The sequence below is a fragment of the Sorex araneus genome, chromosome 4, assembly GCF_027595985.1.
Source record: "Sorex araneus isolate mSorAra2 chromosome 4, mSorAra2.pri, whole genome shotgun sequence".
NCBI lineage: Eukaryota > Metazoa > Chordata > Mammalia > Eulipotyphla > Soricidae > Sorex > Sorex araneus.
This window is the reverse complement of record NC_073305.1, coordinates 58,862,143-58,878,891: the sequence shown is the minus strand read 5'-3', so window position 1 is coordinate 58,878,891 and position 16,749 is coordinate 58,862,143. Positions and strand designations below refer to the sequence as shown.

General features: G+C 39.4%; 1 protein-coding gene across 9 annotated transcripts in view; it reads left to right on the top strand.

The window, feature by feature from the left end:
* The window catches only part of CADPS (calcium dependent secretion activator), a 527,814-nt gene that overhangs the window by 384,578 nt on the left and 126,487 nt on the right, over positions 1–16,749 (top strand). For 7 of the 9 annotated variants that reach the window (XM_055134468.1, XM_055134463.1, XM_055134461.1 and 4 more), the window contains exons 14-17: positions 11,506–11,607; positions 13,174–13,237; positions 13,926–14,049; positions 16,364–16,432. In XM_055134468.1, the coding sequence (XP_054990443.1) occupies positions 11,506–11,607; positions 13,174–13,237; positions 13,926–14,049; positions 16,364–16,432 (359 nt within the window). The remainder of the gene's footprint in view (positions 1–11,505; positions 11,608–13,173; positions 13,238–13,925; positions 14,050–16,363; positions 16,433–16,749) is intronic. The other 2 variants (XM_055134465.1, XM_055134464.1) reach the window with 1 other exon arrangement.

The following is a 16,749-nucleotide window of genomic DNA, read 5'->3' as shown; positions in this document are numbered from 1 at the left end:
AAGCACCATCAAACATGATTCCTGTGTGCACGGAGTCAGGGGTAACCCCTGAGCAACACCAGATATGTCCTCCACCAAAAAAAAAATGTTGGCTGTATATGGAGAGGTGGACATCTTTTGCTTAATTCATACATTTAAAAAATATCTGGATACTGCACTTAATAACCAAATAAACACAGTATCAGAATATATGGGTCTTTGTTAGTTTTGACTTTAAAGTCTAATTTAAATACCTACCTTAAAAAAGTATCTTACCATCCAAGCAAGGACTTTATAACCCAGTTTTCAAAAGGGATCCTAGGAAAATTAAATGCTAGGAATCTGTGTGCTCATCTGAGTCCAAAGTGAAAATTTCACAACATCAAAGAAGTTAGCTCGCATCACAAAATGTCCTGCAGCTAGAATTCTTTGACTATATTGTTCACACTTAATTTTGAATAACAAAATATGTTTTACCATTGAAATCCTTGTCCTTATTCCTATTGGAAATTAGACAATAGACATTAATTAATAAGTTATAGCTCAGAGCATTTAGAGAAATAGAGAACAATTGCATAACTACTAACAGAAACAATGGACAACTATATTATGGGGAGAAAGAGAGAGAAGAGAGAGAAAGAAAGCAAGAAATAAGGAAAGAAGGAAGGAAGATTAAAGAAGGTACAGAAAAACAAAGAAAGAAAGAAAGAAAGAAAGATAGAAAGAAAGAGGGAGAGGAGGAGGGAGGAGGGAGGGAGGAAGGAAGGGAGGAAGGAAGGAAGGAAGGAAGGAAGGAAGGAAGGAAGGAAGGAAGGAAGGAAGGAAGGAAGGAAGGAAGGAAGGAAGGAAGGAAGGAAGGAAGGAAGGAAGGAAGGGAGGGAGGGAGGAAGGAAAGGAAGGGAGGGAGGGAGGGATGGAGGAAGAGAGGGAGGGAAGGAGGAAGGAAGGAAGGAAGGAAGGAAGGGATGGAAAGAGGAAGGAAGGAAGGAAGGAAGGAAGGAAGGAAGGAAGGAAGGAAGGAAGGAAGGAAGGAAGGAAGGAAGGAAGGAAGGAAGGAAGGAAGGAAGGGAAAGAGGATGGAAGGAAGGAAGGAAGGAGGGAAGGAGGAAGGAAGGAAGGAAGGAAGGAAGGAAGGAAGGAAGGAAGGAAGGAAGGAAGGAAGGAAGGAAGGAAGGAAGGGAGGGAGGGAGGAAGGAAAGGAAGGGAGGGAGGGATGGAGGAAGAGAGGGAGGGAAGGAGGAAGGAAGGAAGGAAGGAAGGGATGGAAAGAGGAAGGAAGGAAGGAAGGAAGGAAGGAAGGAAGGAAGGAAGGAAGGAAGGAAGGAAGGAAGGAAGGAAGGAAGGAAGGGAAAGAGGATGGAAGGAAGGAAGGAAGGAGGGAAGGAGGAAGGAAGGAAGGAAGGAAGGAAGGAAGGAAGGAAGGAAGGAAGGAAGGAAGGAAGGAAGGAAGGAAGGAAGGAAGGAAGGAAGGAAGGAAGGAAGGGAGGGAGGGAGGGAGGAAGGAAGGAAGGAAGGAAGGAAGGGAGGGAGGGAGGGAGGGAGGGAGGGAGGGAGGGAGAAAGACACTCTCTAGATATATTATTATTTGTGACATGGCTCAAGATGGGAGACTGTGAGGAGAGTGAAGATGACAGAACTGGTGCTAACCACTGTGACAAGAACTTGAAGAGCAGCCGACATGACATCTTTCTGATCATGCTGCCGAAAATGTCAACTTTGTGAAGGACAGTGAGAAAATGGTTTGCCGAAAACTGGAAAGGTGGAATCCAGATATGCCTGCTGTGTCAGATACAATATAGTCTGTTCCAGCCCCAGAGACCCATGTCTGGCCCATTTGCTAGCCTGCAGGTAGTAGAGTTTCCAGTCTCTAGCTGGATTGCAAAAAATGACTGCACTTAACCTGTATATTATCTCAACTTTGCAGTTTCATGATATACAAGACGTCAGTGGCTAGCCAGTATGCAGTTAGGTAGAACTAGAAATCAATGCACCACATATTTCCTTGTCATATGTACGTGTTACGAGTGAGTGTGTGTGTGTGCACGTGTGTGTCTAAAGACACACTAAAATTGGGAGTGTGGCAAAAGAGGGGCTATGTTCTTAATTGAATTTATTCATATCAGTAGCAAAATAAATAACTCTGGATAAGATATGCAAAAGATGGCCAATCAGAATAATTCTAGAAACCTCAAAGAAAGGGAGTGGAAGGCTTATATCAGGACAGTGACGAGAAAGTAGGAAATGAAACTAAGGCAGTGGCTAATACCCCTTACTCCCTTTTGGGTTAGCCTGGGGAGCACTCAGCATGATAACATCTACACCTCTCTACAGACAATTTGGGTTTTTTCCCCCACTTTATTTAAATACTATGGTTTACAAAGTTGTTCATAAATGTGTTACAGACATTCAATATTCCAACACCAATCCCACCACCACTATCAGCTTCTCTCCACTGTTGTATCCATTTTCCCCACCATGTCTCAAACCTGCCCCATAACAGACCCACAATAACTTATTTTATATGCCTTGTTACCACTAAATGGCTAATGAAATGATAAAAAAAAATTTCCATAGAATAAAATTTGTGAAAATTGTTGTATCACCAGGGGAACCTGAAGTCCTTGTCTGAGGGTTTACCAGTCTGTTGTTCTGCAGACAGTTTGAACCAGAGTTTGAGTGGTGGGCTGGAACCTCTCAAAAGAGCATGTTTTAATGAACAGCCAAAGATTTAGCACTACCAACTGTGATGTCAGTCTTCAGTGGCAAGCAAATTCCACCTGGCTTTTCTACCCATGCATCATTTACCTAGTGCAAAACTCTTCTAGAGAAGAACTTCAAGTTGGCCTGTTTAGGTCATACTCCATCAGAACTGTGCAGTGGCCATGAAAAAGAGCACCACAGGAATCCCATCACGTTAAGCAGTGGGAAAACAAGCACTTGAATGTACCTCTTAACAAGCATCTCCATAGTACAGCCATGGTCTGCAGTTAGAGGAAAGAAATAGGCTCTGTGTGAAGTGGATATGAACTTGGAGAAGTCAGAAGGCATGAGGGCAGAAAGTGGATCAACTGGGACATGAGAGGACAGGGGACTCAGATTTCTAGGCATACGTCTAGTGAAGATATGTCTCAGCCTGGCATTTGATAACTGGAAGTTTAAAACTCAGCTTGCTCTTTCCTCTTCTCTCACTCTTTGTTATTCCTCAAGTGTTGAAAGTATTGAGAAAGGAACAAGGTGCAGAGCCAGTTTTATGACAACCAAAGAATCACCCCCTAAATGTTTTTAGGGGGAAAAACATGGGTTTTGGGAGGCACTACTGCAGTTCTTCTATTTATTTTGCAACCAGTACTGCTTGGAACGGCACCTTGGAAATAGTGCAAATACCACTTTGGGAATGAATTACTAGCTCGATTAGAGGACCACTTACTTACTTTTGAAAGATGTCTGATTCCAGATCCATTCCAATCCAAGAGAAATTGGAAGCCCTAAATCAAACCTACCCTTTTCTCCATTGGAAGGAAGGACCACCTACAACCTACCAAATATATATTTTTTCTTGGTCTGTTACTATGGTTTTCAAAGTGTGGCACCAAAACTATCAGCCCAAAAAAACTTATTAGGAATACAGATTCTCAGCCTCTATCCCACATCTACTGAATCATAAACCATGGGGTTGGCCCTCAAAGATTTAGATTCTTACAATCTCAGGTTGTAAAATATGCTCATATTTTTAAATGACTGCTCTGAAAGCTTTTTTGTTGTTGTTGTTGTTATTGCTGTTGTTATTTGTTTACATGAGGCCTGTGCTGCCCAAAATATTGAGCCAGGACTTGTAACTCCATAGGAAGATATTGACATCCAGTGCAAATGTATTTGTAATTGTTATACGTGTTCTGAAATCGTGATGAAAGTGAGAGGAAACATTATTTAGCAAACTGAGGAAGAGATGTGAAGGAATAATGTAATTTGTCAAAAAACCCCAGATGACGAGTCTGTAAGATTAATCTGTATTATTAACAGTGGCAACTTAGGGGTGCTAACTAAAAATAATGTGTTACAGAGTTTTCAAAAACAGTTATATGGAAACAAACTCAAACAAAGGTTGGTTTTGCTTTTTTTTTTTTAACTGAAGCAAAATAGTTCTATTTAAGGAAGTGTAGAGAGTGAGGGGAAGAGAAAGAGAAAAATAGGTTCAAGGAAAGCCTTGGCTTGAAAACGCCGTTTTTGCTTTTTTGTTCTGGTAGAGGTATACAGATTCTCATTCTCATTCTCATTCCCATACAGATATTTTGTCTCTTCCATTCCATTTTTTGTTGTTTTTTGTTACAGTAGTGACTGAGGTTTCATTACCTGACTGTGGTACTCGCTGATGGCTTACATACTTTGTAATCAAGGGGTTTGCAAACAGACACACAGACACACAGACACACACACACACACACAAACATACACAGCGCTATTTGCCAGAGACCACTCTTTTAAAGTATAGGGTCCTGTCAGCAGAACTGCTGAGAAAATTCTCAGAGCATAAAAGCAGCACCTGACTGGACTGGAACGATAGCACAATGAGTAGGGCATTTGCCTTGCACACGGCCAACCCGGGTTCGATTACTCTGTCCCTCTAGGAGAGCCCGGCAAGCTACTGAGAGCATCCCCCCTGCACGGCAGAGCCTGGCAAGCTACCCATGGCATATTCAATATGGCAAAAACAGTAACAACAAGTCTCACAATGGAGACATTACTGGTGCCCGCTCGAGCAAATCAATGAACAACAGGACGACAGTGCTACAGTGCAGTGCCATAGGCAGCACCAGGGTTCGAACTCATGGCCTCATGCTTACAGGGAAGGCACTGTCAGCTACTGAGATTTTTGACAATTTATTTTATTCCTGCTTGTCTCGTCCTCAGTTTGCAGAATAGCATCTCTTTACTCTTTGCATTTCAGAGCATGCAGTTAGGGCAGGTACAAATTGGCATCGGATATCAAAATCCTCACTTGTTTTATCGCCTGTTTTTGTTTTTGACTCTGTATTATATACCTTAAAAATGTCAGATTGGTTGGCTGGTTTGTTTACTTAAAAATCAAACCATTTACACTGACACAGGCAATAAAAAAAGCAAATATAAAGAAATACTACAATTTTATTTGCTTGCTTTTGTGGACTAGAGAGATAGTGTTCAAAGAGTAGCCCAAGAGAGGTTTCAGGGACACTAAAGCTACTATCTGATACCTTTGATAAATACAAATGTAAATCACTACAACAGGGAAATACATAATAACATTTTATGTTTGTAATAAAATTCTTTAGTGACAATTAACTAAGGTCAACTAATGAGCATTCAGTGACTTTTTATCATCTCAAACACACATCTAACTGCTGTCTTCTAATTGCCTAATTGCTTTAGAAGACTTTCTTGTGTTAAGGACAAGTGATTTTCTTCACAGAGAACTGCATATCCAATAATGATCACAGCCAGCTCTGAGTTGCCCTTGTTAAATGGTTTTTATGCTTTTCTTTGTTATCTATAAACCCTCTTCTAAATTATAAATCATCCTCGGTAGGATTTTTCTGTGGATCAATTCCCTGCTAAGAAACAAAATTTTTCAGATGTCTCTCTTCTCCTCAAATCGAGAGTATGAATACACATGCCCATCATATAAACCTGTGCTCAATATATTATCAAGTTGAATTCTGTATAAACAAAATTCAAAAGCCATAGTTCAAGAAAGCAGTTGGTTGTAACAGAAACATGAAAAGAATAAAAAAAAAATTATAGCCGACCCGTGTTCCATTCCCCCGCCCCTCTCGGAGAGCCTGGCAAGCTACCGAGAGTATGGAGCCCACACAGCAGAGCCTGGCAAGCTACCAGTGTGTATTCGATATGCCAAAAACAATAACAATAAGTCTCACAATGAGAGACGTTACTGGTGCTCGCTCAAACAAATCGATGAGCAACGGGATGACAGTGACAGTATTTTATGTAGTCAGTCAATCCCAAGATTTAACCAGATTCCTGGGAACTTCATGTCAAAAATAAGATGTTTAACAGATATAGTAAATTAAACTTTCTGGCTTTTCCCCCATGATATTTTGAACTAAAGACAGTCACAAATTCTAACATTGTACCTCATAGTTATTATTTTGTCTTTTTTTTTCTTCCTTTAAGTTCAGGTGAAACAGACTCTGTAGTACTGTTCCATTTTTATAGTGTGGTGAACGGCATTTTTATTTTTCAAACAGGGTAATATCAGTATTTTGAAGCAAGGATAGCAAAGCTAAAGCAATGGTGTAGTGGGTAGGGTGCTTGCAGCTAACCCAGGTTTGATTTCTCATACCAAATATGGTCTCCAGAGCCAGGAGTAAGTTCTAAGCACTGCTGCATATTTCCCCCCAACATTTTTTTATTTTTTTTATTTTTTTATTTTTTTAACCTTTTAGTATCTTTATTTATTTATTTATTTATTAAATTTTATTTAATCACCATGTGGAGGGTTACATAGTTCTCAGGATTATGTCAATTATACAATACTCAAACACCCTTCCCTTCACCAGTGACCCTATTCCATCACCAACCACCTCAGTATACCTCGCCCCCCCACCCCTGTCCCCGCCCTTGTAATTGATAAGTTTCACTTTGTTTACGCTTTATCTTGGTTACATTCTATGTTTCAACACATAACTCGCTATTGTTGCTGGGGTTTCAAACAAGTCCCATTGTTTGTTACATAACTTTTCTATTTTTTTCCCCCTCATCCAGCGCCACCAAGTTCCCGCCTGTTTAGTATTCACCACGCTGCCTGACAAAGGAAATAAAAACCGGAAAAGATGGTTATTTCCTGTCATCAGCCGGCGTGGGGCTCTGGCTTAGTTGATAGTCTGGTAGAAAGTCTGCAGTTTCTGGAACCAAAAGTAGTGTGCTGGTATCGGCCCAACTCGAGATTCCACCAGCATCCCGCTGTTCCATGTACATAATACTTTATTCCCTTGTATCCCATTCCCACGCCACCAAGTCCGTGTCAACTTAATGGACATGATACTATGGTTAACGCCACGCCGCGTTTCTTCCCGAGAAAGAAGGATATTTCTTCTCAGCTGGCGTGTGGGTATGGCTTAGTTCAATCTAGAGAGATGGCTACCATTTTGGTTGCCTTCAATATTTCAACAAAAAGCTTACTATTTTTCCCACCAAAGTCTGACCCGTTAAAAGGGAACCATTTCATATTGCTGATGATTAGATGACAATAGGCCGCGCGGTTTTGGGTTTCTGTATAAAGTCCAGGGAAAATTCTGCCTGAAATTCTATCGCTACAATCTTTTACCCTTTTAAGGTGCTCATAAGATGGGAAAGCCTAGAGAAATACCAGGCCCCCGCACGGGCGGAAGTGGGAAAGCTCCCTTGTCCTCCTCAGTCATACTGGAGCGGCGGGCGCGGCGAAGTGGGAAAGCCCACGTGGCTGCACTCTCTTTAAGTGTCCGAGGTGGGCGGAGACCGGTACTTCCCCACCCTCGATCTCCCGCCAGCCGCGCCGCGCATTTGTGTGCGTGTCTCCATTTTGTGCTCAGAGAAGTGGGGTGGAGGCTGTGTGCAGGTTGTTGAGTGGGCTGCTGGTGTCCAAAGCAGCTCCCTTGTCCTCCTCAGTCATACTGGAGCGGCGGGCGCGGCGAAGTGGGCCCCAACATTTTTTTAAATAAATAAAAAATTAAAAACCAAAGACACAAAGCTAGAAGAATGATAGTGACAGCACAGTGGGTAAGACACTTGTCACACATGCAAGTGACCCAAATTTAATCCCTAGCACCCCGTATAATCCCCAGAACTTTCCCAGGTGTAATCCCCAAGTGCAGAACCAAGAATAATCCCTGAGTACATCCAGGTGTGCCCCAAAATAAAAAATAAATAAAATTTCACGTAAAGGTAGGAGAGATGGCTCAATGGACTATTTTGCATTTTGGGGCCCAGGTTCAATTCCTTGCACCTCATGGGCCCTTGAGCTACTCCTAGAGCAATACCCATAGCCAGAAGTGACCCTCCACTACCCCACCCCTGTTCCCCACAAAGCACTGATCAGGAATAGATCCTGAGAACAATGGGGTGTGGTCCAAAAAAAATAAGATAGAAAAAGAAAAGAAAAGAAATTGACCAATTAACCCCTCACAGGAGATACATTGCTCTCCCTTGCCAAGTCTGTGCAGTCAGACTGGTCTAAGATACAGGATTTTTCCAATTTATGCTGGATCCTGGAGAAGGCCTATAAATAAGACCATTTGTTTGGTCTCAAGATGACTTGCATTTGCAAACTGAAGAATGTTCCAGTAGAAGTTTTATGGTGACGCACCAATCTGCAAACTGGCTCAGCCAGTAGTCAAAACAAGTCACTACAGGAGCTGGAAAGCAGAAATCTTTGAATGGGTCAGATTATTCTACATCTAATTTGGCACAGATAAATTTGAGTTATAACTATGCAGCCTCCTTTATATTTTCAACTTGCTTTATTCAAAACAAATGGGGGAAATGTGTGTAAAGCTAATGATGATTCAGAAACACAAGGATAGTATGATTAAACTCAAATTCACACGTTTATGCTACGATCCTTCTCTTTTTGTATTAGTATGAACAGTTCACTAAGGGTGAAAAATATCATCGGTGGTATTAAGGAATGACAGAGACAAAGAGACAAATACTCAAACAACACTGAAACCATGAGACCCAAACTTTAGGAACCAAACTTTAAAAGGTGCCTGTCAAGAGCAGGAGGAAGGGAACTTGGGAACATTGATGGAGGGAAGTTGACATTGTTGGTGTGATCAATTGGTGCTGGAACAATGTATGTCTAAAACTTAGCTGTGAATAACAGTGTAAATCACAGAGCTTTAATAAAGTTTTGGGTTTTTTTTAAAAGAATGAAAAATGTGTCTGGTGTTATTCTTTTTATTTTTGCCAGCTTTATTGAGATAAAAATCTCAGCATATATATATATATATATAAGTTTAAGGAATACAATGTGATGTTCATTTATAGATTGGGTTTTTGGTGGTTTTTGTTTCTTTGTTTGTTTTAGGGCAATAGGCAGCAGTACTCAAAGCTTACTCCTGGTTCTGTGCTCAGGGATCACTCCTGATGGGCTCAGGGGGCCAACTGAGGTACCAGAAATTGAATCCAGGTTGGCCAACTGCAAGGCAAGTGCCCTGCCATATCTTATGCATCCTCTAGCTGTCTTTATAGCCTTTGCCCTTTCTCAGACCCTAGTAACTAAAATTCTTCTCTCTTCTTCTGTAACTTCAGCTTTTTGTAGTCCATGCATAAGTGAGATCAAAAATGTCTGCCTCTCTTCAACTCCACTTAGAGTTAATGACCTCAAGTTGTATTCTTTTTGCAAAAAGGCAAAATTTACTTCATTTAGTGATGGAATAATGTATGTGTATGTCAGCCTCATTTCTTTATCCATTCATTTATTGACAGACATGTTTTCATGTCTTGTCTATTATAAGTAATATTGCAATGAGCATACAGCTATATCATCAATATAGCAATTTCCTTTCCTTCAATCTGACCCAGAAAGTCAGATTGTTGAATTATACAGTAGTCTCACACATATTTTTGTAGAATATCCATTCCATTTTCCATATTTACTACAAATTTATATTTTTATCACCAAAATTTTTCTCCTCAATCTCACCAACACTGATTGTTTCTTGTCTTTCTATTTGTTTGTTTCTTATCTTTTTAGATATTAGCTGTGTTTTTTTTTTGCTTGTTTGGGTCACACTCATCGATGCTCAGGGGAGTACCTGGCTCTACACTCAGGAGTTACTTCTGGCAGTGCTTGGGGGACCATATGGGATATCAGGAATTGAACCCAGGTCAGCCACTTGCAAGGCAAACGCCCTACCTGCTGTACTATAGCCCCGGCCCCTTAGATATTAACTATTCTGACGAATGTGAGGTGATCATTGTGACTTTGATGTGCGTTTCCTTGATGATTGGTGATGCTGAACATGTTTTCATTCACCTATTGAATATTTTTATATCTTTTTTGAAAAACATGTTCCATTTAAATCAAATTGATACTTTGCTATTGAGTTTTATAAGTTCCTTTTATATTTTGTAAACTAATGTCCTGTCAGATAATTTGCAAATATTCCTATTCCATAAATTTCCTTTTATGTTTTGTTTGCTGTTTAGAATCTTTATTTTCAGGAAGCCCTGAAAATTGTCTTTGCATTTGTTGCTTGCATTGTTGGCAATAATTTTTTTTATAAATGATTACTAAGAGCAACAATAAGCCACTTCCTACGCATATTTTCTTCTGGGAGGTTTATTATTATCAAGTGTTAATATTGAGCCCATTTTGAGTTATTCACAGGAGTACTATAAAATTGAAATCTAATTTCCCTTTTCTGCTTTGGTCATCCAATTTCCAATCACTATTTATTGAAAAGATTGTTTCCTTTCTCAATGAGTATCCTTGGCTCTTTTGTCAAATATTACTTTACTTTGTGTTTGAAGATTTATTTCTGGGTTCTTGAAATGATATCATATTCAGTGTGTCTTTTTTATGCTATTGCCATACTGTTCTGATTACTATAGTTCTGTAATAAGCTTTGCAATAAGAAATTATGATAGCTACAACTTTGTTTTCTTTCTCAAAAGTGCTTTGGCTGTTTGGATTTATAGTGGTTTCATATACATTTTAGGATTGTCTTTTCTGGGAAAATGTCATTGAAATTTGATAGGGATTTCACTGATTTTATAGATGACTGGGTAGTATATACACTTTAACAAAACTTATGCTTCTAGTCCATGAATATAAGGTATTTTCCCATTGATTCATGTTTTTTGCAATTTCTTTTATCAATATCTTGAAATTTTCCCACTGTTTTGTGATTTGTAATTCAGCTAATAGGAGTTTTATAAATTAATGTGCCCATCTATATAAGTATAGGCCAGAAATTGAGAAGCACTTAAGACCACTTAACATTGGGAAAAACAGACATTTACTGAACACTTAGTTTTCTTAGGAGTTTGTGTTTGTTATTCAGAGGTTCCAAACCTGAGTGCCTATGAGAGAGGTAAGTAATAAGACTTCAATGTAGGCCAGGTGAGTGACTACCCAGATAAAAAAGAAACCATTAATACTTGCTAGTTAAAACCAGCTGCTGCAGATTGTTAACAGAAACCAGAAATAAGACTTGTATTATAAAATTTTACTAATTTTAAAAATGTTGGCAAGTAATTCAAAATGTTAAGAAGCTGTGAGCCAAACAGAACAGGCATGGAAGCTGGATTTAACTTCAAGCCACCCGTTTGTGCATTTTACCATTTCACAACAAATGAGCGACAGTTCTGCAAATGTCTCCCAAATGATAACCTCAAAAAACCCCGTCCCCTTTGGGAACTGGCACAGAAAAGCAGGACTTCTCAGGGCATGCCGATCACTGGAGTTCTTGAAAAATGGACAGCTTCCTCCTGCTAGAGATTCAATTTGATGGTGTCAGTGTATGAAGTTTCTGTCACTTCTTTCAGGCCCGATGGAATTGGAACTGTGACTGTGGAAGAAAAGGAACGTTTTGAAGAAATCAAAGAGAGACTCCGAGTTCTGCTGGAAAATCAGATTACACATTTTAGGTAAGCACCTGAGGTTTAGGGATTGGATTTATTTGGAGGGGAAAATTGAAGAAGGGATAGGGAGGCTTGGCTTTCTAAAACTTTAAATCTCCCAGAGACACACTGGATATTTAGAAATAATAGAAAAGCAGAGAAGAACAGACAGAATCTTTGAAACCTCAAGTAAATTTTATTTCTACTAAAAGAAAGAAGCCCTCCTTGTACAAGCTGACCCTCATCATCAATCTGCTCAGAGATGAATTAAACTGAAAGCTTCTCAAAGGAGCCTAAATAAAACAGAAAAAAAACTGTAAAATGCATCACATAAACAGGCAGAGGTTCCCATACTTATTTATTTGGCCTTTAGCCTACTGCCCATTGAGGAAACACACACACACACACACACACACGTGTGCAACAGTGTCACCCACTTTGGGAAAGACTAAACAGGGAAGGTAGGAAGGCATGGATCACAGAGAGACTCCACCTTCTTCATTACTTTTGAAATAAGCAAGCTGGCCTCCCAAAGAAGGAAAGGAACGGGATCAGTTTTAGCAAGTTCTTCCCCTCATACTTGAGCCCACCAGCATGTCTGATGCTTGAACCTTGCACTTCACAGCCCTCCTCGCCTTTGTAGCAAATTAGATAGTTCTAATTCTGTACCAGCGATTTGGACCAGAGGGCCTGATAGTGTGGTCGCATTTATAATAGTGTAACAAATATTTCCTACTTTTGAACCACATCCTTAGGTGCCAGATGCAGGGCTAGAGGCTGGAATAAACATTAACATGTTGTTTATTCTCAGAACAGTTCTATAAGGTAATCATTATAATTTTCTTTTAAATAAGGAGTAAACAGGCTGCGAGAGCTTAAGTCACTGACTCTAGGCAATGCAGCCAATAATGGAATAGGAACATACATAGGAGTCTAACTTTAAATAACTATACTGACCCTTTCAGCACCTTAAAGCAAGAGTCCAAATTGCTCATGGAAGTCTGAAATAGTTTCTAGAACTCTTATATTTTTTCTCATGGTACCTGTAAATATTTCTGGATAAATCTGCATTGATCATACATTCTATGCAAGATGCATTGCCAGAGATGAGGAATCCAACTAAAAGCCGTGTCCGTGGAAGGGAAGCAAGCACAATCCTGAATTGGCTCAGAATATAACCCTTTTTTCCCTATAGGAATGTTTTGGGTATTTAAGTAAGTATTTGATTTTTAGTCTATTTCAACTAATTTTTAAAATCCTACCTTTACAAAGAATTGATAAGGTTACATTTGAGCTGAAAAGTGATTCTTCTTTACAATAGAAATCTAAACAGAGCCTTGTGTCATCACTTGAAATATTCTTTCCTGCTGCAGACATTTGCAGAGTCTCTCTTTAGTTATTATTCACACATACACATATATACATTATATATACACATATATGGTGTGAATTCCGATTAACATAACACAACGTGACAAAATAAAAAGCATTTTCTGTTCCTCCAAGAGAGTTGCTATAGGAATCAAGTTTCAGCATATTTCATGCTAAATGTAATGTATTTGAACAACCTGAAGAATTTTCTGTCATTTTTAGGTATTGCTTCCCATTTGGTCGACCTGAAGGTGCTTTGAAAGCTACTCTCTCACTCTTGGAAAGGGTAAGAGTAAAAGTCATAGACAGCTCCCATATTTGTATCCAGAGACCTGAATATAATTGCAATGAAATACTGTTGTTGAATGACCCACTTTGTAATTTTTTTAACAATTTGGCCACTATTCACCAAGTATCAGAATAAGCATGGTGAAGCTGCCAAAATTCAAGTTCTTGTATCTCAGACTCCAAAACAGTTAGGATATGTTGAAGATATGTTCTAACACTCCCCTAATTCATGAATGAGCTTCTTCTTCTAAACCACATTTCAGATCTTCAACAATATTCTTGTCTGCTTTAGTCACAACATTCACAACTCAGAAAAGGATCCACAACTCACTCTGAACTTCATTTTTGACCTGGCCTCTCCTATCCTTTCCCTTAGTTATTGCTGTTGAACCTATTGTTGAGACGACTGGGGATTTTGCATGTATTTAGTTGCAGTCCTTACTGGGAGTTCCACACCAGGTTGAGGTACTCATATACTTGACAGTGATACTTGCTAAGGGTCACATTCCTCTAGTTGAACTGCTTGCACACATCCTCACCAAGGGGTCATACTCTTTAGTTGTGGTACTCATGCATAGTATGATTGTAGAGCTACCTGGGGGCTGTTGCAAAAACATTCAGGTTTTTGAAAGTATAAGTGAGTCACAAATTGGTTGAAGCATCCTAATCATTTTTTCTACCTAAAGGTTCTAATGAAAGATATCGTGACCCCTGTGCCACAAGAGGAGGTAAAAACAGTCATCCGTAAATGTCTAGAGCAGGCTGCTTTAGTCAACTATTCTCGGCTCTCAGAGTATGCCAAAATTGAAGGTAAGACTCCCATCTTTCCCCAGTTTTTTATTTAAAGTTTCGTATTCCTTCCTGGGGAGCTCTCTTCTTTTCTGATGGCCACCAGGCAACCGAGGTCCATCTGAGTATGTTAAGCTAAAATTTGAAAGCACTTGAACTGTGAAAACTTCCTTTGCTGTGGCCAAATAAGTGATTTAAAGAACAAGAAACTTTTGTTAGGGGAGAATATTGAATATAGAATGTTATCTGCTAACTTTAGGTCCTTCTGAGAGTTTGTGTTGGCCATAAATTTGCTCCGTAGCTAATGTTTTCTTTTGAAAGAGTTCTATAGGAATGCTACCTTCAAGAGTTTGTTATCCACCGCTGATAGCTTTGGGAGTAAAACAAGAATTGAATAAAGTAACATCAAGATTTTGCTTAACTTCTTCTTGCCCCTTGAAAGTATCTTGTTTTTTTAGTAGGGTTCCAATTGGATGGCAGGTTAGTTTCCAGCCATCTCTGCTGGCTCCTAGTTTGTTTTAGATCTGGTTCATTCTTACTACACCATACAGAGGCTGGATGGTACCACTATCCTCTTAAGGAAGTGGTCACTGATAACCATTGACCACCCAAAATCACTGAGTAAACTCTACTTGAGAAGATATGGTTCTTTTGGGACCTAATCATTTGCAAAGGTATTAATCGCTTTTCATTGTTACCCTGTTGGCTGCTATAGGGTGATTTGAAAACCACACCCAACTTGACCAGTGGTGTAAGTGTATAAATGTGGAAGTTCTGTGTCTAAAACTCAATGTGTCCGCATTCTGGAATCTGATGTTCTCTCACATGTGAAACTCCTGACTAAAACCAACAATGCCCATTGTCTGCCTTCAGGACATGACTGGGAAGGAAAAGTAGACCTAACCAACTACCAAAATCTCATCGCTTACTCTGCCAAAGTCCTTGTTTCCTTAGAGAATTAGGTTAAGATCATGTCAAATTCACAGTGTTCTGTATACTACATGTTTTCCCTCTCTCAATTTTGTCTGTCTGACAATGCAAATTGTGTACCAGTGGTAATGAATTCATTGTTATGCATCCAGGGAGAAACACTTAAGAATTGGGCACTAAAAGGATGTTTATCAACTCTTGACTTGGTAATGAGTGACAAAAATAGAGAAACGAGAAGATCTTTAAAGGGCTATATATATTAGCAAGTAATTGTTTCAGTCTTAACCTTCCCGGACTTAATAATGATTGTATTTGGTAAAGTCAACCAGGTACCTAACAATTCTAGGCAAGGCCAGAGATGGGATGGGATCAATAAACCTTCTGTTGTTATGGCTGCTGCCTCCTAGGTCTTGGTCTAGCTACTATTAGTCTTTTGGTAAGATCTGCTCTCTTCTTTCAGATAAATAATCCAAAAAACAAACTTTAAGATCTGTAAGTAAAAATGCATTCATTTCCAAAGTAGATCAGCTGGTCTGTAATTTCCTTTTGTGCCTCAATTCTTCTTGGTTGTGTTAATTATCTTTTGCACTGTGACTTTTTAGGTCTGGGGATTCTTTGAAGAAACCAATCTTTTTTTTTTCCCAACTCTCTTTTCAGAGAAGTACCTCATTCCACACTACCTGCTCTCTTCTGCTTCTCTCCTTCCTTGTCCGTGATTGGCTCAGCCACTTTTTGATGTTATCTCTGCAAAAGTGGCTGTGACACCAATTTCAAAGCATGCTGGGATTGTTAATTCAGACAACCCAACATCCTCTGGCTGCATGTATCAGGTTTTCTTTCATGAACATAGTCCACCATAGGCTGAGGCATTGCAGCTTTAAAGATATTACTACCAGACAACTTTCTTTTTACAAGGTTTCTATGCTCTCAGAAAAGAAGCCTTCCATTTTTTACTTTTGAGCCCCTATGTGAGTATTAACAGCTTAGTTCTCTGAGAATTTTGGAAAGACGTTGTAGTAATATTGCCGGAGACTATGTTTATGAAGAAATACCTCAAGAGCCTTAGATACTAAAGTCTGAAATCCTTAGTATCTTGGAGCCTTAAATCAATGAGACTCTGTTTCCCTTGACTCATGATGTTTTTGGTCATTGTATTCTTGCAAACAATTCTAAAGAAACGTGTAAAATCATAGTCACAATCTCTCTCGTGACTCACGGCATGCTGAATGGTTAATCCAGTAGATCTCCAGTTTTGAAGCTCCTTTTTTCTTTTATCCTGTGTTTATCCCAAAATACTCTGTGGCTATTTTCCTTTGAGCTAATGTAACGTTTTCCTCTAACCTATGACCTTTAACCTCTTTACCTCTGACCTAAGCCTCTTGCATGCCCAAATCCTCTTTTATAGGGAAAAAGAGAGAAATGTATGAGCATCCTGTCTTCTGCTTGGCCTCCCAAGTGATGGATTTAACCATTCGTGAGTACCTACCACCTCCTCGCCATGCTGTCTTCACTCTTTCTGTTTTCATTATTCCAAGAAAATCCAGATCCAAACCAACTCACTCTCCTTGCTTCAAGTTTTTTAGCATTGGCTTGTCTGTTGATTCTGTCTGTGAAACCCAGTGTGAGAAGTCCAGTCACTTTTTATCAACCTAAAACAGGTTAGACAATTAAGCCATTTGTTTGTGATAAACTCAGATTTGTCTGTAAGTTTTTCAGTTATTCTCTGTCTGTGACCTGAATGCATTTTTACTTTGCTTGTGTGTAACCCCAGTTCGTTAAGTGCTTGTCACT